This window comes from Artemia franciscana, chromosome 4 (genome assembly GCF_032884065.1).
Source record: "Artemia franciscana chromosome 4, ASM3288406v1, whole genome shotgun sequence".
NCBI lineage: Eukaryota > Metazoa > Arthropoda > Branchiopoda > Anostraca > Artemiidae > Artemia > Artemia franciscana.
In genome coordinates, this window is record NC_088866.1 from 9,281,332 (window position 1) to 9,305,378 (window position 24,047).

The following is a 24,047-nucleotide window of genomic DNA, read 5'->3' on the forward strand; positions in this document are numbered from 1 at the left end:
TCGCTTTAATGTAATAAAAAAGTCTCATTTTCTTTTATATTTTAGGCTACATCTTTTTAATTTCTCACAGAGAGCTTTAATTTGTTTTGATTTTTTAACATTGATAATAGTTAATCCTACCTGCCTTCGGTTGTTAGGATTTCCGCCCACCTCTCTATAATTCAGAAGACACCAAACAACCCCGGGAAAAGACTAGACGAAGTCGTAAGACAGTAAAGTAAGTCACATGGGCATGATGAGACCAAGAAGCATGTGATAGACCATTCTATGTAATGAGAAAGTAAAGAAATCACAAGAAGGGAAAAGAAGTTGCATGGGGCGGAAAGAGAAATAGATGAGACCAAGCAGCTTAGAAAAGACTAGACCAACTCGTAAAATAGTATAAGCCAAAAGAAGGGATAGGAGCTCGCACGGAGCAAATAAAGGCCAGATGAGACCTAGCGCTTTGGAAAAGACTACCCCACGTAATAAGAAAGTAAAGAAAGCCAAAAGAAATGAAAGAAAGTTGCGTAGGATAGAAAAAGGCTAGATGAGACCAAGAAGGTTGGAAAGGACCACAACACGCAATAAGACAGTAAAAGAAGTAAAAAGAAGGGAAAGGAGGTCGTATAGGACGAAAAGACGGCTAGATAAAATTAAGAACGTTAGAAAGGACCACACATCGTAATAAGACGGTGAAGCAAGTGCAAAGAAGGGAAGTCTTTTAGGGCAAATGGAGGGTTATAGGAGACCAAAGAACCAGGAAAAGACTAAGGAAAGTTAAATGAAACTAGTAGAAGTCGGTAAAAACTACGGAGTACAGAAGCCAAGAAAGGAAGTAAAAGAAACTAAAGAAAGCTGTTGAAAACCACGAATTTCAGAATGCACGACTGGAAGTCAAACCGAATAGAAATTTTCTTGATGGGACTAAGAATTAGGGAAGGCATGAAAGGTGCTTCAGAGGGACTAAACGAAGTTGGCAAAAAAGGACTAAATGGAGTCAAAGGATTTAAATGAATCTGGAAGCTACTAAGAATATTGGAAGGCACAAAAGCAAGCTCATGGAGACTAAACAAACTTTGAAGTATCAGAAAAGAGTATAGGAAGTCGGAAGAGTCTAAAGGAAGTTCTAAGGAACTGAAAGATATTTGAAAAGAACAAAGTAAGAGAGTGACTAAAGGAAGTAGGGAAAAATTATCAAAGTCAAAAGTAGAGAAAGGAAGTCAATGGGATTAAAGGAATTTGGAAGGGATTATGGATTTATTAAGGCATGAAAGGAACCTTTGAAGGAACAGACAAAGTTGAGAAAAAAGACTAAAGAAAGTCAAAAGGGCAAAATAAATCTGGAAGGGAATAAAAATCTTGAAAAGACACGAAAGGAAGCTCAAAACGAACCAGCAAAGTTGGGAGGGTTGAAAATGACCGTATGAAGCCAAAGGGATGGACGAAATTTCAAAGGGATTAAGGATGTCGTAAGGCATAAAAGCAACTTCAGGGACCAAACAAAATTTAAAAAAAAGGATGTAATAATTTAAAGGAGCTAAATGAATTTGGAAGGGACTAAATATGATAAAATGTATGAAAGAAAGTTCAAAGAGACCAAACGAAGTCGAAGGGTTAGAAAGGACTAAAGGAAGTCGATGGGAGAGATGGATTTAGAAGGGGCTACCGATGTCAGAAGGGGCTAAATATATCAAAAGAATGACAAAAGTTAGGGTAACTTAAGTAAAGTAGAAATGGATTAAACAAAGTCAGACGGGACTAGAAAAGTTTGAAAAAGCTGAAGGCGTATTAAAAGGACCAAACAGAAAGGGGAGGGTCAGAGAGCACTGAAGAAAGTCAAAGGGTATAAAAGAAGACAGAAGAAACTAAATCAAGTCGGTAAAAACTATTAATATCGAAAGGGGACAAACAGAATTCGGAAGTGATTCCCTCCCTCCTCCGTATTGTTACAGCTGGGTTCTAACTCTGAGTCGCATAGTAGTAATGTGAAATCAAACTCACAGCATCAATAGAGGATGTAGTATCACATCCTTCCCTTTGAATTGCATCAGCAAAAACCTTTACCATGGCAAAAATCTGTAGTATTTTACTATTTTATTTTCAAATTATAGACTTTCTACATCATTCATTCTAATAGCTTTTAGTTTTCTTACATAGAAAAATCTAGGCTTAACCATGCAACAGCATAACTAAAATGGCAAACCATAAATTTCAGACAAGCCCCCTTCGAAATAGACAAGATAATGATAAGAAATCTAGCACAGACAACTCATACAGCATAATCCAATATGGCAATCTATAAGTTACAAAAAAAGCCCCTTCGAAAGAGACAAGGAAAGTACCGAAAAGCCTAACACCAACTAACAAACCTTGAAACAGCATAACTAAGTGTGGTATATTATCCGTATCCTCAGCATTACTATACATAGGCATTTCAAATGGATAAATGGATCAAATGGATAGCTTTGCTTAGCTTTTTAGCGTTATTAATAAAGATATCAGATGCAGTGAATATACAAAAATTAGAATCGCCAAGTCTCGTGGTGTTTTTACACGTTTAAAAAAGTTTTTAAGAATAGGGACATAGTTCTGAGAACCAAGACTAGAGCATTGGATTGGAAGCTATAGAAAGCGTTTGAGAGAAATTCGTATAAAAGAAACGAAACATTGTGGAAAATTAAGTCACATGTTTAAATATCAAAGCAAAGTTAGTTTGTGGAATATATATTTGTCAAGAAAATATAATTCTCGAGAAGTTGACAAGTGCTTTTCATAAAGTTCATTAACATTTTTTTAATATTCAACTAATAAATGACAAAACTGCTGAAAGTGTATTTCTTTTTTGAGAGGCAGAGCTGACACGCAAACTTTAGGGAGTCCTAGGGAAGATGGTAATATCTTTTTCATTGATTTTAATATGATCATTTTAAGCTTGACTTGATTACTTATTGTTATGTTTATGCATTTTGGAGATAACTTTTCTTTTTTTTCAAAAATAATTTCTGTTTGGTTTCGATTTTGTTTTCCCATCTTCTTCAAGAATTACTGTCTGCACCTTACTCTGTAATTTCCAATGGAGATTTTATTTTTAATTTAATATTTGACTTGATCTGCATGCTATCCTTTTTCATTAAATTATTTACTTTATTTTAATATTTAGACATATATTTATGTACAACCGGTTTAATCTTTAACCCATAATTAAATTTCAATCCATCCAAGCATGCAATTTCTCAGCTCCGTTTAGGGTTTTTGCTTTTCTCTAGAACTTGGAGAAAATTTTATCAAATTAAACATATTTTCTCTGACTTGGAAATCAAAGACATAGAATATCAAAGATACAGTTTTTTTTCAAGACTGCAGCCTTTAATATAGCAGTTTAATTTCTGCTTTGTTCTTTTATATAACGAAACTGTTGGAATGGGAAATTTGAATTCAGAGGTTATATGCCTTGTTAAGCTTCAAAGGAAATTGGGAAATTGGGTGCGTGAATTTTAGGGTTGATAACTGTTCATACGTTAAAGACATTCCAGACAAAATTTCGATCAAAAAGCATTTACATGCTTGTGAAACTTTCAGGTTTAACGCAGAGCTCATTCTTAATTGCTAGTGCCGGTTGATATTCAATATAGATATCGACATATCGAACCAAATATCGAAACTGTAAGTATCAATAACGATATTTGAGTGTTTTTTTTACCAGTTTTGGCTTGATTATGACATCTACCGGTGAACGTCCAGCTAAAAGACCTAACATAGAAGACTGTTTCGCAAACGGGCGAGAAGAATAAGAACAAAGTATTCAATGTGATGACTCAAATTTACTGATACATAGCATATTTGATTGCCTCTGGAAATCAAAAGATTGCTAATGTTTGCGATTTTCATGGATATAATTTCTTGATACGCAAATCGCAAATTCTTAAGTTCTCTTAAACACTGGTGTAATTTCTTCAGATGTAATTCAGGTGTAATCCAGGGAAAGGGCAAAGTTGGAGCCAATTCTCTCAAATCAAGGGGAAATGACTAAAAAAATAAAAATAAAAAATGAGCCATGTGGTATCACAAGGGCAAATAAATACCAAAGAAAACTGATCTGTTTCTCTGGATGCTTGAATATATTAAATTGAAAGCTGTATGTATAACAGCTTTTTATACATAGCATACACAGATGTAGCCATAAGTTTGTAAAGCCTGTTCTCAAACTTCATGTAAATTAGCAGTTTGAGAATGGTATCCGACTCTCCAGGAACAACATAGACATATTGATGTATTTGAAAAGCCAAAAATAGCAAGTAATTATTATTTTATACCTAATTATGTCAAATCTCGGTTTTCACGACATTAATTTATTAAATTGAAGTTTGTTTTTATATTTTGATCTTTATATCTATCTATATATATATATATATATATATATATATATATCTATATATATAAAAATAAGTTGTCTGTGTGTGGATCTGTGGATCAGGTGACGTCATGTTTGTCCGCATATGACGTCTGAATTATTCCACACTAATACAAAAGAAGAAAAAAACTAAAAAAGGTAAAAACTACAAAAAAAACTAAAAAGAAAAAAAAACTAAAAAAGCTAAAAAACTAAAAAAAACTAAAAAAAGGTAAAAATCTAATAACTAAAAAAAACTGAAAAAAATAAAAAAAGGCAAAAACTACAAAAAAAATAAAAACTAATAAAAAAACTAAAAAAGCTAAAAAACTAAAAAAACTAAAAAAAACTAAAAAAAGGTAAAAAACTAAAAAAAACTAAAAACTAAAAAAGAAAAAAACTAAAAAAAAGGAAAAAACTGAAAAATAAAAGAGAAAAAGAAAACTAAAAAAATATGAATAAATATATATAAAAATAAGTTGTTTGTGGGTTATGTCTGTCTGTCTGTCTGTCGAGTGACGTCGTGTTTGTCCGCATATGACGTCTGAATTATTTCACACTAATACAAAAGAAGAAGAAAAACTAAAAAAGCTAAAAAACTAAAAAAAACTAAAAAAAGGTAAAAAACTAAAAACTAAAAAAAACTGAAAAAACTAAAAAAAGGCAAAAACTAAAAAAAAACTAAAAACTAATAAAAAAACTAAAAAAGCTAAAAAACTAAAAAAAATAAAAAAACTAAAAAAAGGTAAAAAACAAAAAAAAAACTAAAAACTAAAAAAGAAAAAACCAAAAAAAAGGAAAAAACTGAAAAATAAGAGAAAAAGAAAACTAAAAAAATATTAATAAATATAAAAAATATAAATATAAATATAATATAAATTAGCAATCAACAAGCACCGAGACACAAATGACGACCGGGACACAGGGAGTATAAATGACGACCAGGACATAAGTAAAAAAAAAAAACTAAAAAAACTAAAAAAATGGTAAAAACTACAAAAAACCTAAAAACTAATAAAAAAACTAAAAAATCTAAAAATCTAAATAAACTAAAAAAGAAAAAAAAGAAAAAAGGAAAAAAATAAAGGAGAAAAACAAAACTAAAAAACGAATGTATATACAGACCGGGACACCGGGATACAAATGACGACCGGGACACAGGGAATATAAATGACGACCGGGACACAGGGACACAACTACAATGGGGACGCCGGGGGGCACAGGGGGATATAAATGACGACCGGGACACCGGGACACAAGGAATATAAATGACGCCCGGGACACTCAAAGAGAAATCACAGACTGGAACACCGGGACACAAATGACGACCGGGACACAGGGAATATAAATGACGACCGGGACACAGGGACATAACTACAAAGGGGACGCCGGGGTGCACAGGGGGATATATAAATGACGATGGCGACTCAGGGAATGGTCGATTAGCAATCACCATCAACAAAGCTCAAGGGCAATCATTAGAATCATGAGGTATAGATCTGAATACGGATTGTTTTCCCATGGACCATTATATGTTGCATGTTCAAGAGTCGGTAAACCTGAAAATCTATTTATATGCACAGACAATGGGACAGCAAAGAATGTTGTATATTCGCAAGTTTTACGTAGTTAAAAACATATATATATATATATGTATATATATATATATATATATATATATATATATATATATATATATATATATATATATATATATATATATATATATATATATATATATATATATATATATATATATATATATATATATATATATATATATATATATATATATATATATATATATATATATATATATATATATATATATATATATATATATATATATATATATATATATATATATATATATATATATATATATATATATATATATATATATATATATCTATATTCACAGGTGGGACATAGGGACACAACTACAATGGCGCGTAACTAATATGGCGCGTAACGACTTACGCGCGCGGGGGGGCTATATATGTACAACAGCTAGTACATATATATATATATATATATATATATATATATATATATATATATATATATATATATATATATATATATATATATATATATATTGTAAAATAAATATATATTTATATACATATATATATATATATATATATATATATATATATATATATATATATATATATATATATATATATATATATATATATATATATATATATATATATATTAAAATATATATATAATATCAAAATATATATTTGATATCATTTGAAGCTTGAAAAAACGTGAAAAAGAGTCTTTTAGTCATTACAATTGAACATATGAATAAGTGAATATGCATTGTCCGTTTAATATTCATATGCTTATATTTATTCTCTAAAATCTTGATAATTTTGATTTATTAAAGTTATAAAAGGAAAAACATATAATTTTTTCTCAGTTAATTTTACAAAATATTTTCTGATCTGGAGACGACATAGGGACTGTGAGCCCTAATTTTGTTAACTTCTGCTTGTTTTGAGTTTGACTTTGTTATTTATTGTAATTTCTGTTCGTTTAAGGTTTCATTTATTTATTGATGCTGATTTGTGGAAGTTCTACGCTTGGTAGATTATTTTATTCGATTCTTACTCATTTTTGGTTTATTGGAGATTTTACTTTTCCTTAAATACTTAATGTGTAATTTTTTTTAATATTAATTTCTGTTCGTTTTATATTGATTGATATGGGAAAGATCAATTGAAAAAAAGGTAGAATATGCATATATATTGATTGACAAGGGGAAGATCAATTGACACAAAAATAGTATATGCATATCACGGCTTTAACTACTACCACTGCTACTATTACTAAAACTACTGCTGCTACTAAACTACTCTAAGTCTTCTAAGGTAAAATATGAGAAAAAATTTGATGGAAAATTTGGACTAACAAAAGATACCTGGTGCATTTAGATTGTCAAAAGAGCGTATTTTACGACTTATTTGTGTATTAAGTTTGAACATCGGATGTTAAAGGGGATATTGAAAAAAAAACTAGTTGCAATATGTGCATACTGCTACTTATGATACTACAGCTATTGCTACTAGAAGTAGTATTCCTATTGGCACTTTTGTGACGTTCCTATCCCTCCATTCTTGTGACATTTCTTGTGATTTTTATCCCTATTTTTAAAATATCCCAATCCCTGGATTCCATCGGAGCCTTATCCCGTCATTCTATGACAACCAGCAGGTGTATGTTACGTCACATGGAATGTTTTCTAAGATATGCAGGTGCATGTTACGTAATTGGGAATGTCTTTTCTAAGGATATTATGCTTAAAAAACCTAAAGGTGTAGGGGAAGCCTCCGGGGGCTTCCTTACACGAAGAGATGAGTTTCAGAAAAGACGAGCTTTCAGTCTTAAAAAACGTCTTTTAATGCCCTGAAAAGTCTTGAAAAACGTCTTGACGGCAAAATTGAAAGCTAGGGCCCCAGTGGAATTGAATGCTAGGGCCCCGTTAGAGTTGACTGCCATGGTCCCCGTTTAATTTGACTGCTAGGGCCCCTAGGACCTCCGGTTGAAATGGTCGCTAGGGCCCCCAGTGGTTAGGTTAGGGTCCCCAATGAAATTGAATGCTAAGGTTCCTCCAGCAAAATTGACTTCTATGGCTGCTAGAGATGTCGTTGAAATCGCTTGCTAGGGCCCCTATTGGAATTAGATGCTAGGAGCCCCGATGAAATTGAATTCTAAGGCCACCGGTGGAATTACTCGCTAGGGCCCCACCTTTGTAATTGGCTGCTAGGGCCCCCTTAGGAGTTAGTTGCTAGGGTTTCCTGTGAAATTGGCTGATAGGGACCCGATGAAATTGGATTCTAGGCCCCCTTGAAATTGACTGCTGGGGTCCGGTGTTTGAAGGTCCCCTACTAGCGGGCCCTGAAGGTTTTAACTTAGAACTCATAGGTTTTTAAAAAGAAATAGAAGTTTGGTGGGGGTCTCGTAGGTTTTGTAAAGAAACTATTCTTTATTACCCAAAGACATCCTGATTTGGTGAGGGGCCAATTAAGATTTTGTAAAGAAATCTTGATTTGGCGAGGTCTCATAGGTTTTTAAAGAAACTTTCAAAGAAATTCTAAAGTAAAGATGTCCTGAAGGTTTTTAATCCTATGGTGAAGCAGCCACTGAAGGCTTTTTTTTAAAGAAACTATGACATAACAATCTTAGAAACCCTCGAGTATGATGGTTTCCCCTATTCTCTTAGGTTTTTAAAGCATAACATCCTTAGAGAAAATATCCAAATTACGTAACATGCGCCTGCATCTCTTAGAAAACATTCCCTATGATGTAAAATGCACGTGCTGGCTGTCATGGGGTGGGCTCCTGTGAAATCCAGAGATAGGGGGGGATCTTTGAAACTAGGGATAAGGATGTCACGGGAAATGGAGGGATAGGGATGTGCCTATGGGGATATTACTACTATACAAGCTATAGGTATTAAAGTGAAGCTTACAAGGAATATTTAGGCAGATGTTGAATCAAATCAAAACGAACTGTTATCATGAAGATTGTCAAAAGGGCGAAAAAGTAATATCATAATAACGGTTTACATTTTTAAGTTAGAAATTTCAGGGTAAGTTGTAGCGGATTTTGAACTAGCCAGAAGACACTTCTTGTGTATAGCTTTTGTGCTGCTTCTACGGTTACTATTACTAATGACACTAACGGCAATAAATTGAAACTTTGAAGGAGCGTTTAGGGGGAGTGTCAATTCAACTAAAAACTATATGTATCTGCGGCTTATTTTTCTATTGGGCGGGGGGAGATAGCTGCCCCTCCCAGACCTCGGTTTGCCTCCCCCAGACTTCAGTTTGCGAAGTCTTAAGAGTTCAACTCAAAACGAGCAGAAATTAACATGATAAGAGTTCACAACCCCAGTGCCTTGTCAAGGCCAGAACTTAATTTGTACTTTACTGAAAAATATAAATCTTTTCCCTTTAAATAAAAATTAATAAGATTTTAAAGAAAAAATATAAGGATATGTATATTAAACTGACAATGCACATCATTTATTTATTTGTTTATTTTTAATGACGAAAGAAACGTTTTCACGTTTTTTCAAACTTCAAACAATATAAAATCTTATAATAAAAACAAACTTCAATTTAATCAATGAATGTCACGAAAATCCAGATTTGACATTACTCAGAATAAAGAAAGATAAACTACTTGCTATTTTTGGCTGTTCATAAACAGCAGCATGTCTATGTTTTTCCCGGAGAGTCGGATACCACTCTCAAACAACTAATACAAATGAAGTTTGAGAACAGGCGTACCAACTTTTGGCTGTATCTATGTTTGCTATGTATCAGTATGTTTGAGTCAAGGAATTGAATACGTTGTTCTTATTCTTCTCACCTGTTTGCGATACAATTTTTTTATTTTAGGTTTTTTTGGCTGGACAATCACGGGTAGATGTCATAACAAGCCCGAAATGGTAAAGACAATTCAAATATCGTTATCGATATTTACGTTTTGATGTAGGATATTAAATATTTGGTTCCATATGTCATTATCGTTATTGAGCATCGCCCGGCACTAGCCATTAAGCCTTTAAATCTTAATTAAGTCTACCTTAATTTACCTAATCTTTAATCTTTTACCCGTTAATTTAGACTACTATTAACTTTAAACCTAAATGTTTAAAAAGCATTTAAATGCTTTTTGACCGAAATTTTGTCTGGAATGTCTTTAACGTATGAACAATATAACCTCTAAATCCAAATTTCCCATTCCAAAAGTTTCGTTATATGAAAGAACAAAGCAAAAACTAACTGCTGTATTAAAGGCTGTAGTCTTGAAAAAGATTACATCTTTGATATTTGATGTCTCTATGATTTCCAAGTTGAGGAAAATATGTTTAATTAAATAGAATTTTCCCAAAGTTCTAGAGCATAACAAAAAACCTAAACGAAGCTGAGGAATTGCATGCTTTGAAGGAATGAAATTTAATTATAGGCCAAAGATCGAGCCAGCTGTAAATAAATTTTTTTTAAAACATTAAAATAAATTAATATCTTAATCAAAAGGCTAGCATGCAGATCATATCAAGTATTAAATAAAAAAAATCTCTAAACGAAATTAGGGAGTAAGGTGCAAACAATATTTCTTGAAGAAGTTTTAAAAACAAAAATTGAAATGAAATAGATATTTCTTTGAATAAAAGAAAAAGTTATCTCTGAAATGCGAAAACATTACAATAAGTATTCAAATTAAGCTTAAAATCATAAGATTTTCATAAATAAAAAGATACCAACACCTTCCTTAGACTCCCCTAAAGTTGGCATGTCAGTTCTCTTTTACGGAAAAAGGAATACACTTTGAACAGTTCTGTCATTTATTAGTTGAATACTGAAAACAAACATTTTTAAATTTATAGAAAGCACTGTTCAACCTCTTGAGAAATATATTTTCTTGATTAAAGCCAACTGCGAAAGCCAACTGCGAAACAAAACTTTTTAAACCATTTTTAAACCAAACACGAAATGAAAATTTATTTAGCATTAGAACAGAAATAATACTATATCTTTTAGGGGATTTCAGAGAATCGACATTCCTTTTCGTTTTTGCTATAACTTCTGTTCATTTTTGGTTCAGCTTCATTACTCATTGGGATATTTTCTTATGTTAGATTTCTTCATTGACAGCAAATCGGTTTAGAATGCTAATTCATTTATCTGGAATTAGAAACTGCTATTTCTGCATGTAGAGTGTACTCGCATAACACTTGCGCCATAAGCATTAGGCTCTGGGGGTAGAGAGTAAAGTTAAAAAACCCAAAAGCTACAAAATTTCTTGTTCATAGATGGTGCTAATTTTGTTTCTACTAATAGACCTAAAATTCAGGTTTTATCAGTGTATAATTGATTGTGGCAGAGTTCGTTTGAATTAGCTAATTTTGTAATGGTCTCTATCAGTCATGAGAAGGTGGCTAGGATATAAAAGTATCTATATCATTTACATACTGAATTATTCTGGTTAGCAATAAACTTGTGTAGGGTGTTTGTTTTTATACAGCCATAATTTGTGCACAGACAGCCATTTCTGTAAGAAAATGAGAACGAAAAAAAACGAAGCGGCTATCTTTAATTTCTTTAGCCTTTTCACCTTCCTCATTTTCTTTAAACTCCCGATAAGCCAATTAGTAATTCCGGCCATATGAAAACTTTCCTGGGTTGAAAGTCGGTTTCAGTCCATCTCCCCATGTGAATGAAAACTAAAGGTGTCTTGAACAGTCTTGGGAAGTACAAATAAAATCAAACTGGATATAATGCTTTTATTTGTTGAAAAATTTATTTCACATTAATTTTCTTTTCATTTTCAGCGCTATAATAACTAGAAAAGACAATATTTGTAATATAATTCGTTTTCAGTGAAGCACCAAAGACATAGTAGGCCTTAGTCTATTTCAGTTAGGGAAGCGGGTAGTATCCAAACTCGTGTTTGTAGAGAAGCTATGTTTATTTTGAACAGTCTTGGATAAAAGTAATAAAATCAAATTGAATATTTGATATATAATGATATTAATTGCTGAAGCTCATTAGTTCGAAATTTGATTTTACTGTAATTTTTACGTTTATTTACAATGTTGTAATGAGCACGAAAGAAAATATTGGTAATATGATTCGTTTTCAATAAAGCACCAACGAAGCAGTAGGTTTCAGACTTTTACAGTGAGAGAAGGAGGCAAAACCCAAACTCTTGTTTGCAGAGATTTTTGTTCGTTTCAAGTTTGATTTGCATATTCAATTTAAGTTTAACTTTTTTAAAGGTTTATTTACTCATTTGTATTAGTACCTGTTGTATCTTTGTGTGCTCTGGTTGTTTATTTAATTTCTGTTCGTTTTGGGTTTCCTTTATACTTCACTAGCAAAATATTTTTGTTCTTTTTAAGCTTGATTTGCATATTCAACTTAAGCTTTGATCGTTTTAAGATTTATTAACTCATTTATATTACTACCTGTTGTATGCTTTTTGCTGTGATTATTTATTTAATTTTTGCTATTTTTGGGTTTCATTTATTCTTTAATAGTAATTTCTGGTCGTTTTGAGTTTGAGTAATTGTAGGTTTCTATTTCTTCTCATCTCAAGTATAATATGGCCTTTACTTTTCTCTAGAAAACTTCTCTTCCGGAAAGTTTACTTTTTTTTATTGAATTGTTGTTCGTTTTCGATTGCCAAAGTTTCAAGTTTTTCAAAATCTCCTATTTCAAAATGATTTTTTATTACAAAATAAATATTTGGTTTTAGCAAGAACTAATAAAATTAAACTGAATATGTGATATATAATGATATGAATTGCTGAAAGCTCGCCAGGTCAAGATTTTTTCTCACCCAAGGCTGTATTTAAAGCTTTGACGCTCTTAGGCCCATGCGTCTCTGCCGCTCCGACTTTGCAAGATTTTCGGGGAAATCCTCATATATTCGCGAATAGTGAAAGCCGGAAGGCTTAGTGGGCCTATTGGTAAATCTTGGTCTGGTTTCACGGCAATTTTCATTTTACTTTCAATGTGTAATAAGTAAAAAAGAAAATAATTGCAATATAATTGCTTTTAGTAAAAAGTCAATCACGCAGTAGGCCTCGTGCTTTTACCGTTAGGGAAACGGACAGTAGCCATACTCTTGTTGTAGTGAAAAATATAGGCGTCTTGAAAATTCTTGGAAAGAGGTAATAAAATTAAATCGAATCCCTATGATTTTTGGAAAAGAATTTCGTTAAAAAGTTTTTTTTTTTAGGTTGATACAGGGAGGGCCAGGGTTTAGCTCCCAGGATTTTTGGAATGAAACAACGATAATAATAACGTTTGTCATCTGATCGTTGGACTACTTTAAACAAAATGGATACCTCAAAATTTTGATTGGATTCATTTGGGAAAAAGAGGGGATGGAGCAGGGAATATATGCCCGCCGATCCCTTTTGATGACTCTTAAAAAGGTAAATATAAATTTCAATTTCCAATCAAATGAACCACCTCTAATGTTTATCCAACAGTCCCTTACACAAAACCTTATCTGCCCCGGGACTTAACTTACGACATTTCCCCCAGGGTCTGGGGGGGTTATGTTGACCCCTGAGTTTTTATGTTATTTTAATATATAAACTATTTTGAACAAAATGGTTATCTCAGAACTTTGATCTGATGGATTCGGGGAAAAAGGAGTCTTGGGGGGGGGACCAGTAGCCCTTCGATCACTTCTGACTTTTAGTTGCCATTGGATCATTTTTGGATCTTGAAAAAGGAATTAGAACTTTCAGTTTCTAATCATTTGAGTCTTTTCCGAGGTCTGTTCTACCATATTTTCCATAAGAACTCTATACGTCCCAAGGGCAGAGGCTACAACCCTTGTCCCAAGCTCGGGGGTGGGGTGTTGACCCCGATGTTTTTTATCTAATCGTGATCACTACCATCCCTTCCACAAAAACCTTAAATGCCCCCGGGGCAAAATTAACAATATTTGGCCCAGGTTCTGGCTGCCTGTGTTAGCCCTGGAGTCTTTGGTATATGGTCTTTGTTCTATTTTGAACAAAATGACCATATAAACAAATTTAATTGGATGCATCTGGGGAAATTTCAATTTCCAATCAAATGAGCCAACTCTGAAGTTTATACGACCTCCCCTTACATAGAAACCTTATATATCCCCGGTCAAGTAACTTAAAGTACTTGACCTCAGGCACTGGGGGCTTGTATCGATCCCCGGAGCTTTTATGATCTGATTTTTGAACTATTTTTAACGAAATGGCTATCTAAAAGTTTTTGTTGGATGGGTTTGTGGAAAAAGGACGTATGGGGGGGTTCTCTAGTTGCCCTCCGATCTCTTTTGACTCTTCAAAAGTGAACTAGAACTTTAATTATATACGAACATCCCTTCTATAAAAACAATATATACCTCTAGGGTATAACTTACAACACCTGCCCCCAGGCTCTAAGGGGGCTGTGTAGACCCCGGAGTTTTCTTTATACAATCTTTGAACTGTTTTAAACAAAATTTTTATCTTAAAATTTTTACCAAATGTGTTTGGGGAAAAGGGGCGCGGGGGCAGTTGTCCTTCGATCCGTTTTGATTCTTAAAAGTGAACCAGAACTTTCAATTTCCGATCAAATGAGCGTTCTATGAAGTTTATACCAGCATCCCTTCTATAAGAACCAAATATGCCCCCAGGGCACAACTTACAACGCTTGATCCCGGGCCCTGGGGTGTTTTGACGACACCAGAGTTTTCATTATATGATCTTTGAATCCCTTCTATAAGAACACAACTTACAACACCTGATCCCGGGGGAAAAAGGGTGTATGGGGGGGCTGTAGTTGCCCTCCGATCTTTTTTGACTCTTCAAAAGTGAACTAGAACTTTCAGTATATAAGAGCATCCCTTCTATAAAAACAATATATACCTCCAGGGTAAAACTTACAACACCTGCCCCCAGGCCCTAAGGGGGTTGTGTAGACCTCATAGTTTTCTTTATACGATCTTTGAACTGTTTCAAACAAAATTTTTATCTTAACATTTTTTCTAAGTATATTTGGGGAAAAGGGGCGTGGGGGCAGTTGTCCTCTGGTCCGTTTTGACTCTTAAAAGTGAAGCAGAGCTGTGAATTTCCGATCAAATGAGCCTTCTATGAAATTTATACCAGCATCCCTTCTATAAGAACACAACTTACAACGCCTGCTCCCGAGCCCTGGGGTGTTTTGACGACACCAGAGCTTTCGTTTTATGATCTTTGAATTATTTTTTAGCAAAATGACTATCTCAAATTTTTATAGGATGTATTTGGGGAAAAAGTGCTTGGGCAAAAAATGTAAATTCCACATTTTTGTAGATAGGAGCTTGAAACCTAGTCAGTAGAATTCTCCAGTATGCTGAATTTGATGGTTCATCAAATCGCTCGAATTTTCGGGGTTGTTTCCCACCTTTTTCAAAAATCAGGCGATTTTTTCTCGGGCTCATAGTCTTTGATGGTTAAATTTTAAGCTTAATGAATATTATATATTTTGAATCAGCATGAAAACCCAATTCTTTTGATGTATTTATTTTTATCACGATTCCATTTTTTAGAGTTTTGGTTACTATTGGGCTGAGTCGTTCCTTTTTTACAGTTAGTTACTTGGAACCGTTATATATATATTTTTTCTCCATTGAAGATGGCTGAGCGAAGTGTTTGTATTTCCTTTTTTTCACTGACTGTGCGTTTTCTCTAACTGTTGTAAAAGAGAGTACATAGCATCGAATCGTAGTAATATGCGATGGTTCTAGGTACACGTTAATCTATTCTTTTCCAGGACCCCCCACCTCACCCCGATATATACGCAGTCTCGTTTACATTTTATAGGTAAACAAAAGTTTTAGTTTCAGCATGTTCAAAATTGAATTCACGATTCGAAAGCGGTAAATGACAATGAAGATTTATTGAATACTTAAAAAACTAAAAGAAATTTATTAAATGGTAGCCCACGCTTTCATTTTTATTCTGACCAAATTTAAGTTTACCTAGGTAGCAATAATACAGCGGAATCAAATTGGAGTGGCTCCCTATTTAGCACTTTCATTGAAAAATGCCCTTTTTTTGTATTTTCATTGGAAAAAATGAAACGAAATATTCCCCTAAATTTTCCAAACTTTACCCCTTCTACATTTTCTTAAACTAATGTCATTTCAAGGGAAATTGTTATAGACTGTTTTGCTTTTATTACTTTTCAAGAAGGAAGCTTTTTTCACATTTTAGAGTACTTTCACTATTAATGAAAAAAAAAGTCTCTGCAATCTAGCATTTGCATAACTCTCATATCAAAGTGAGTGTACCTAGCACTAGAACTTTCTTCGCGATTTTATATTTTAACTAACACTTGAAAGCCTCAGTAGTGACTAAATTGTTAAAATACTCCTCTGAAATGCTTGGCTTTCTGTCTTTTGTCGTTTGCTTTTTGAAATAAATTCAATTGAGAAAAAAAAAACTGGAAGTCAATCTGAATTACCTTTAGAAAGCTTTTCCTGAAGTTGTCACTGAGGAAAGCATATAATATTGGATTCATCGCACTATTCAAATATGCAAATGCACCAGTAAGGACAAATAAGACGACGGTCACATGGGACATCCGTTCTCTAGCGCCGTTAAAGGTCAAAGCGAGCTACAAAAAGAAGATTACTCAAATACCTTCCGTAGCTATGGGACAATAGTCTAGCGAAGTTCTTTTATTTTGCAAAATAAAGTTATGATTTCTGCTCCTTTATGACAAAAACAACCAATATCGACTCAAAGAGAACATGACGCTATGGTGTGAAAGCTACGATATTATATTTAGAATTAAATAACTTCGAAAACCACACTGCCTTTCCATGACGAAAGTAAAACAGTTCAATTTGGATTGAATTCAATTCATGATAATTTACTGAAGTCAAATAAAGTAAATATCACCTCACCTAAAAGCTATGACCTATATCCACGTAATATGTCAGATAAATCTAATGAACCGGAACCGAAAAGGTCAAAGAGATTGGCTTCCGCTGTTGCATTGAAAAAAATAAGAGCAATAAACTATATGTAATTAGTTTATTAGGTATAGATTTTGTTTGGTTTTATTCATGTCTTTTAGTTTTACTGCTGATGATGAACACTGTATACGTGTTCAAAATATCCAGTTAAATTATATATCTGTTCACTGTCAATAAAAAGGTTTCATTCCTATTTTGAACTGTTTTACTTTCGTCTATTTAGAATATTGAAAGCATACTGAACCCAGTTTTAGAGGACATAATACCTGGAGGCGACGCAATCATCCCTAAAGAGTTACATAGTATACATACAGTATGCACTAAACTGTCAACGGAGCCCTTTTAAGGCTTTATTATCGGAATTGGTTTATTAGAGGGTACACAAAAGTGTGTGCAGGGCTTTATTTTCAAGAGTGATTTTTCTTCCCCTTTCTGTCGCTCTTTGTACAGGTAAGCAGATTAGCGTATGAATGCAAACGATTAAATTATACTTGATATATTTTTGCAATAAGAGAGGAATTGTCTTCCCGCAAAACTTGTATATGAAATTTGGTCCAAAAAATTTCATTTGATTGGAAGGAGTTTAGGGACTAGATTCTATTCCCCCCTTTTTTCTTGTGTATTTATAAAAACTCCCTAATGGGTAGAAACTTTGGGTGTAAGAATATACTTTGCGAAGCTTCAGCCCTCCCTCTACCACAATGGGTATATAAAGCACTTGGAACTACTCATTAACTGCATTCTTTGCAGTCACAGATGCTTTCAGAAAAGTTCTGTACAAATTTAGAACAAAGGGGATACAGCAGTTCCTCTTAGTTTTAGAGATAGGAGGTAGCTTTCTTTTTTTACGCAACAATCTCTGTTCGATTTAAGTTTTATACGAATCATTACTTCCAGTAATGACAAATCTACATTTTCACAAGAGAAAATGCAGAAGGAAGTGAAAGAGAGAAAAAATGAGGGGAAAAAAGAGAGAGGTAAAGGGAGCAAAACTGAAACCGTTAGAATACATAAAAACACTGCCGCTGGTTTGTGAAACAATAAACATTCAAGGAAAAGTTTTGGCTACGCTTAGTCACGAGCTTTATCTTAAAATTGCTTTTCCGTACAATGTTGCCGATTTGAGAATGTATAGATACAATACTCTTTGAAACAATTATTTAAATTTGGATATTCTACATAAATATCGAAAAAATGTGTAAAAAATATCTAACAACGTACCTGCAATGACCAGTAGGGTGACCAGCAAATTATATAAGCCGTGATGACAGTTAAAACCATCTTTGTGACTTTTCTATGAGACTTCTTTTTCTCTTGAGATCTATTTCTCATTCCAACTATCTAAAGAAAAGAAAAATATGAAAAGTTAATGCAAGAAAAAATTCATAGCTAGGCATTAAATAAAACGTTGAGCTCTTTGATTATAGATTACAAGTAAAAATTAAAAAGACATTTTTATAAAAAAAAACTATAAATTTGGCCTCCTTTTACTTACATAACGTTTTTAACTTAATACGTCGACTTAATGAAATCGACTAATAGCTTGATGTTAGCCTATCCACTTCGGCGTGGATGTCAAAGAGGGAAGAGAGGACAAAAGGGAGTGAGCTACCCCTTACAAAACTGAGCCAACAGAATAATTCAAAACTCCATATTATTTGGGAAAATTTTCGATGTAATTTCTAAGAAATGTTGCGTTTCTATGACAAAAAAAAGAACGTTCAATTGGGTATAAGTCCATTTATTAGACAGTGAAAACAGACACAAATCTCTGGATATTTCGACCACATAACAGCGATTATGATCAGCAGATATACTCACTATTTCTGCTGATGACGATCACTGTATATGTGGTCGAAATATCCAGACTTTTGTCTCTCTTTTAACTAATAAATGAATTTACATTTGATCGTTAACTTGTTCGTTATTTGACAAATATTGTTTTCTCACAAAATATTTTACAAGCATTTGTGCCTAGGGAAAATTTTGACAAGCTTACCAGTTCTTCAAAAAGATTTACGTTCCCATTTACCTCCCATTTAATATCCAGGCTGAATATTACTACTAGGCTCCAAACTAAATATCAAATACCGAAAATCGTAGATTAATGTTGTAGTTTTGTCGTTGCAAAATTGCGAAAACCCACTGCTGCAAACAATATGGAAAACTATTTCATAATAAAAACAGATTATATCGTTTTCGTAGGAATTTTTCTAAATTCTTTGCGCAGTAAAAATACATTTTGATATTATTAAGCACACAAATTACCAAACTTTGTCTGCGTAAAGACTTTTTAATCAAGTTTACAGAACCTTTTTCTAAGAGGGAATTAAACTACCACCTGGTTATGAATTCCAATCTCTTAAAAACCAGAGTAAATTAATGAGCAAAGTAATACGTTTATACCTTTTATATATTATTAGCCTCCTCTTATCATTGCTTGTTGAGTTTTGAAAGTTCTTCAGTGGCAACAAGAAACAGTTCAGTAATCCATGCTGTATATGTCTGGCATTAATAAAGTTTAAAGTATTGTTTTTTACGGTTTAAATATCGGTAATATTTATAATTCAATTGGTAGTGTCGACATATCTAAGTTCAAAAAACCCTAAATTGGGCACACTTTCAGTAATGGGATTTATTCTGGATCATCGGACAATTGTACCAATATTATATAATACTGTCATAAAAAACTCGAGTCGAAGACTCAACAACTTAAACTAACGACTAGTGCTACAGAATATATAGTTATAAATAGAAGGGCTTAAACTACCTCAATATGTAAATGGTGAAAACATGGCTAAGGTGGCTTGGAATTTTCTTCAGGATAGATAAAGGCATATCCCAAGGATAATAAAGTAAAAAAATTTAGCCTACAAGGAGCTGAAGAAGAATGAAAGAACGTTCAAGATTATTAAGGGATGGGATAATAAAACAAATACAGAAAGCCGTGTGAAGCCAAGGTTTTCTTCCTCGGGCGGTTTAGTCTTTACCTTGTTTTTTATAGTAGACTACCACCAGAAGCATTAGTAGCAGCAGTTAAAACCAAAAAGATTCCTATGTACTTAAGTATTTCAAATTTTGAAATGAAGTGAATCATAATCGATAAATTTAGGTACAAAATAAATACTTTGTATTATATATTTTCGAAATTAATATTTTTCTTTACACCACATTCATTTGATTAATACATGTGTTATGAATGTATTATGGGTTATAAATATGCCTAATTATTTACTAGAATGAATAACTAAAACCTACTCACCTTAAGCTTTTTAACAACCATATAATAAAATTTTGCAATAAGACACAGTGGTAAAGCAAATGAAATAAGGAATGTGTACAGTGTCAATGCTGTAGGACCAGCGATGAAACCAGGCTCAGGCCATACTATGTTGCAAGTTTGAGTACCATTCGGAGGTGTCACTAGGTTCGAATATTTAAATACAGGTATAACCATAAGAGCTGATGTTGTCCAAGCAGTTAAAGCAACAACCTTAAAATATATTTCAATTAACATACTATCATAGGCAATTTAATTCATAATCAATAATCATCAACAAAAGGGTATAAATACCTTCTATAGCAATAGACAACTTATCCAAAAATATAAGTGGACAGAACTTTAAAGTAGAAGGCAATTAATATATTAGAATTTAATTCGTAGAGACTTATTATGCAGGTTTTACTCCTATGAAGGTAGGATTTCATAGTGGAGAAGAACCTTGACTCATTTCTTCTCAGAGGAAAGAGGTCTGACAACGACTAATAAATCTGTCCAGTAAAAAAATTATAACATTTATTTTTTTACATTTTGCACTGATTTTTTCCATCTTCAGCTAAGAATTAAAAGAAAGAAAAACTATACCTACGTTGCCCGGGCAACGTGAAGTGTTGCGGCAACCTTTGTCCGGTTTCGCCGACTAAAGTGTTGCGAAAGCAACACTTTGGTTTTGTTTCTTCGCTATTGATCAGTAATCGCATGATCAAAGGCTATTCCTCAGTGTTGAAAAAACAACAAAAAAATAGTATCGAAAGCAGGGACTAATTGACTTTGCAGCCAGTTGAACTTTATCCTTTTCAATCGTAGACATCGTGACGGATGAAAACTCGGAACAATATCTTATATAATCTAGTTGGTATTATAAGGCTATCCCTAACTTTTCAGGATCAACATACCATAGATGACATTCTATTAATTATTACGAAACTATCTCATTGTTTTACATTCTCGTTCGTGCTTGTTTCTTCACTATTAGTTAAATGATGAAGTTGTCAGCCAATCAAAGTTTTTAAAACGGTATTTTCAAACAAGAACGCAATAAGTTATCACATGACTAAAGGCTATTCCTTGGCATTGAAAAAACAACAACTACAAAATAATATCGAATGAAGGGACTAAATTGACTTTGCATCCTGTTGAACTTTATCCTTTTCAATCTTAGACATCGTGACGGATGAAAACTCGGAACAATATCTTATACAATCTAGTTGGCATTATAAAGCTATCCGTAACTTTTCAGGATTAAAATACCATAGGTGATACTACTTATTACGAAACTACCTCATTGTTTTACGTTATCGTTTGTACCCGTTGCGCAAACACTTAATTCTGTCAGATTCAAGGAAATCGGATACAATTTGCACCAATTTGCACAAATTTCTAGCCCAAAGTGAAGAGATTCTTACTTACAAGTCCCTCTCCCGTGATAGACATCAAGTTCACCGGAAACAAATAAATGGGTACACCGGATACACCGGAAACAAATAATAGGTACACCAACTAGCAAAAGTGGCAAACCTCTCATTGCCGAAGATGATTATGAGCTAACAGTCGTTTCTCGCCCAAAGTGAACCGATTCTTACTTATAAGTTCCTCTCCCGTGATAGGCATCAAGTTCACCGGAAACAAATAAATGGGTACACCAGCTAGCATAGTTACAAACCCCTCATCTCTGAAGTTGACTGTAACTTAACAGCAGATTATTAATTACAAGTCCCCTACATGTCTTACCACTAGAACCAAATTGGCTTTACCATCAAATACACTGGAAACAAATAATAGATACACAAACTAGAAAAAGTTGCTAACCCCTCATTGCCAAAGGTTATTATTACATATCAGTCGACTGTTGCATACAAGTTCTCCATATGTCTCACAATTTGTATCGGCCTAGATTTTGTTTCAGTGTGTACCTTACTACTGAAGTTGTCAACCCCTTGAAACTTTCAAACTGGTATACCTCATGAAGAAATTTTTGTACCAAAAAATGGATGTTATATATTTTGATCAGCTCATCAAGAGCTATCGATTGCCGTCGAAAATTTTTTATCTGTCTTAGTTCAAAAGTTGTTTTTTTTTGCAGTAGGCCAACTTTCCAACGTCACCACTTAGAAAGCAACATAGGATAACCTCCAATTTCTTTAGCAATGAGAGAACTTTTAAAGTTTATTAGGCACATCTGACACCGTTTCTCTACCGCAATCCCAAGTCCGAAAAACTGAATGATAAACTCAGCTGAAATCACGAACAAAAATGGGTAGAAACAATAGATCGGAGCACTTTCGGACCCGTGGGAAAATGCAAAATTTTTGCTTCTGTAAATTTTTCTATTTATCACTCCAAGAAGAAATATTGGCTGTGAAGCCGGATAACTGCCGCATATATTTAATACTTATAGATTTTAGTCCATCTTCAATTGGAAAATGGTACCTGCCTGCTTGCCTGCTAGAACGGAGCTTTCCACTCGAGAGCAGAAACATGGTTTGATGAAACGAAAGCTTGGCTACACAACTTCAGATACTCCTCTCTGACATGGGCTATATAACTCCACTTCACTTCGCACACCATAGGCTCTGGCTCGTGGACAAGCAAAAACCATCCTTTTTGACCCCAGCCAAGAGTTCTGCGGAGCTTTCCAAAATGTAATGTCATATTCATCAATCCGGCCTGAGGTCCACACTTCCCGTAAAAACCGCACAGGTTAGACCCTTACCAGTTTCCAGGAATAAGCTGAGATCGGTGGCATAGGATAAAAAAAAGGACAAAACCAAAGTGTTGCTCTCGCAACACAATAAGGCTAATGGCAGAAGAAGTATTACCAGTGGCTTAGCTAAATGTTCGTATCCAAGAGCCTACTATTCCTATTTCTTTGACAATTGTATGGGTTAATTGAAGAGTTGATAATAGATTTAATTAGAATTCCAAATTTTATGCATGTACTATCGCTTAGACTTAGATCTTCATGCCAGCTGGCACAGAAGGTGATAACGGTGCCTCAAGAAGACAACCTCTCCTTTGTCTTAGACCAAAGATCTTTCACCGACGACCTGGACAGCCCATTATCCTTCGTGAGGCATTGGCTGAGTATTGCCTTTTGTCATCCATGTCTTCTGGTTCCGGGGGGATTAACTATTGTTGACTATCAAAATATCTAAATATTAAACAGTCTATTGATTTAGTCAAAAAGCCTGTCGGACAACAAGAATGAAAAAGAAACAAAAGACGATGATGTATGACCTACTCTTATATGAAGACTGAAGAAAAAAAAATTTGCACCTTACTCCAAAACACAAAGTTATAAGTCCCATACTCCTTCCTCTCTAAAAAAGACTTTTCTGAAATATACTCTCTTAGTGATGTTCGGAAACTAACTGGTTGGTTCTCTTATTCTAATTTAAAGCACTTTGGATAAATACTGTTTTCAGCTATTCATAGCAAAAACCTCCTGCGATTGATTATATAATATGGAAACTCACAAATCCCATAGAACGAGGAATTAAGACGGCTCAAATGAAATGGTGTAACCACCATCTTTATCTTAGCTTAATCTTGTGAAAACTTCAGCAAGCGTCATTTTATGATAAAGCCGGTGGTTTCTTTAGCCATAGTGTGATTTTCTAGAAACTTCCAAATCGTTTAGTTACGTTACGACATATGGTTTTACCATTTGAGAATAATGGGAGACCTTTAGGGTTTTATTTTTATTTTTAAACACTACATGTTGAAGAAATCCTCTTAATACCTTAATAACGCAATAATCTTTTTTTTCTAAGACTTGTATTAAGTTAACTTCTAATGTGTGATTATTAATATAATATTTCTTCAGGGTTTTGAATATGACTTGATTACACCAAGATTGCTAAAAAATTA

At 33.5% G+C, this 24,047-nt stretch overlaps 1 protein-coding gene across 3 annotated transcripts in view; it reads right to left on the reverse strand.

Moving 5' to 3' along the window:
* LOC136025958 (somatostatin receptor type 2-like) overlaps nt 1-24,047 on the reverse strand; it is a 170,453-nt gene that overhangs the window by 23,134 nt on the left and 123,272 nt on the right. For all 3 annotated transcript variants that reach the window (XM_065702069.1, XM_065702068.1, XM_065702070.1), the window contains 3 exons: nt 20,160-20,390; nt 18,119-18,238; nt 16,381-16,533 (listed from right to left, as the gene is read on the reverse strand). In XM_065702069.1, the coding sequence (XP_065558141.1) occupies nt 16,381-16,533; nt 18,119-18,238; nt 20,160-20,390 (504 nt within the window). The remainder of the gene's footprint in view (nt 1-16,380; nt 16,534-18,118; nt 18,239-20,159; nt 20,391-24,047) is intronic.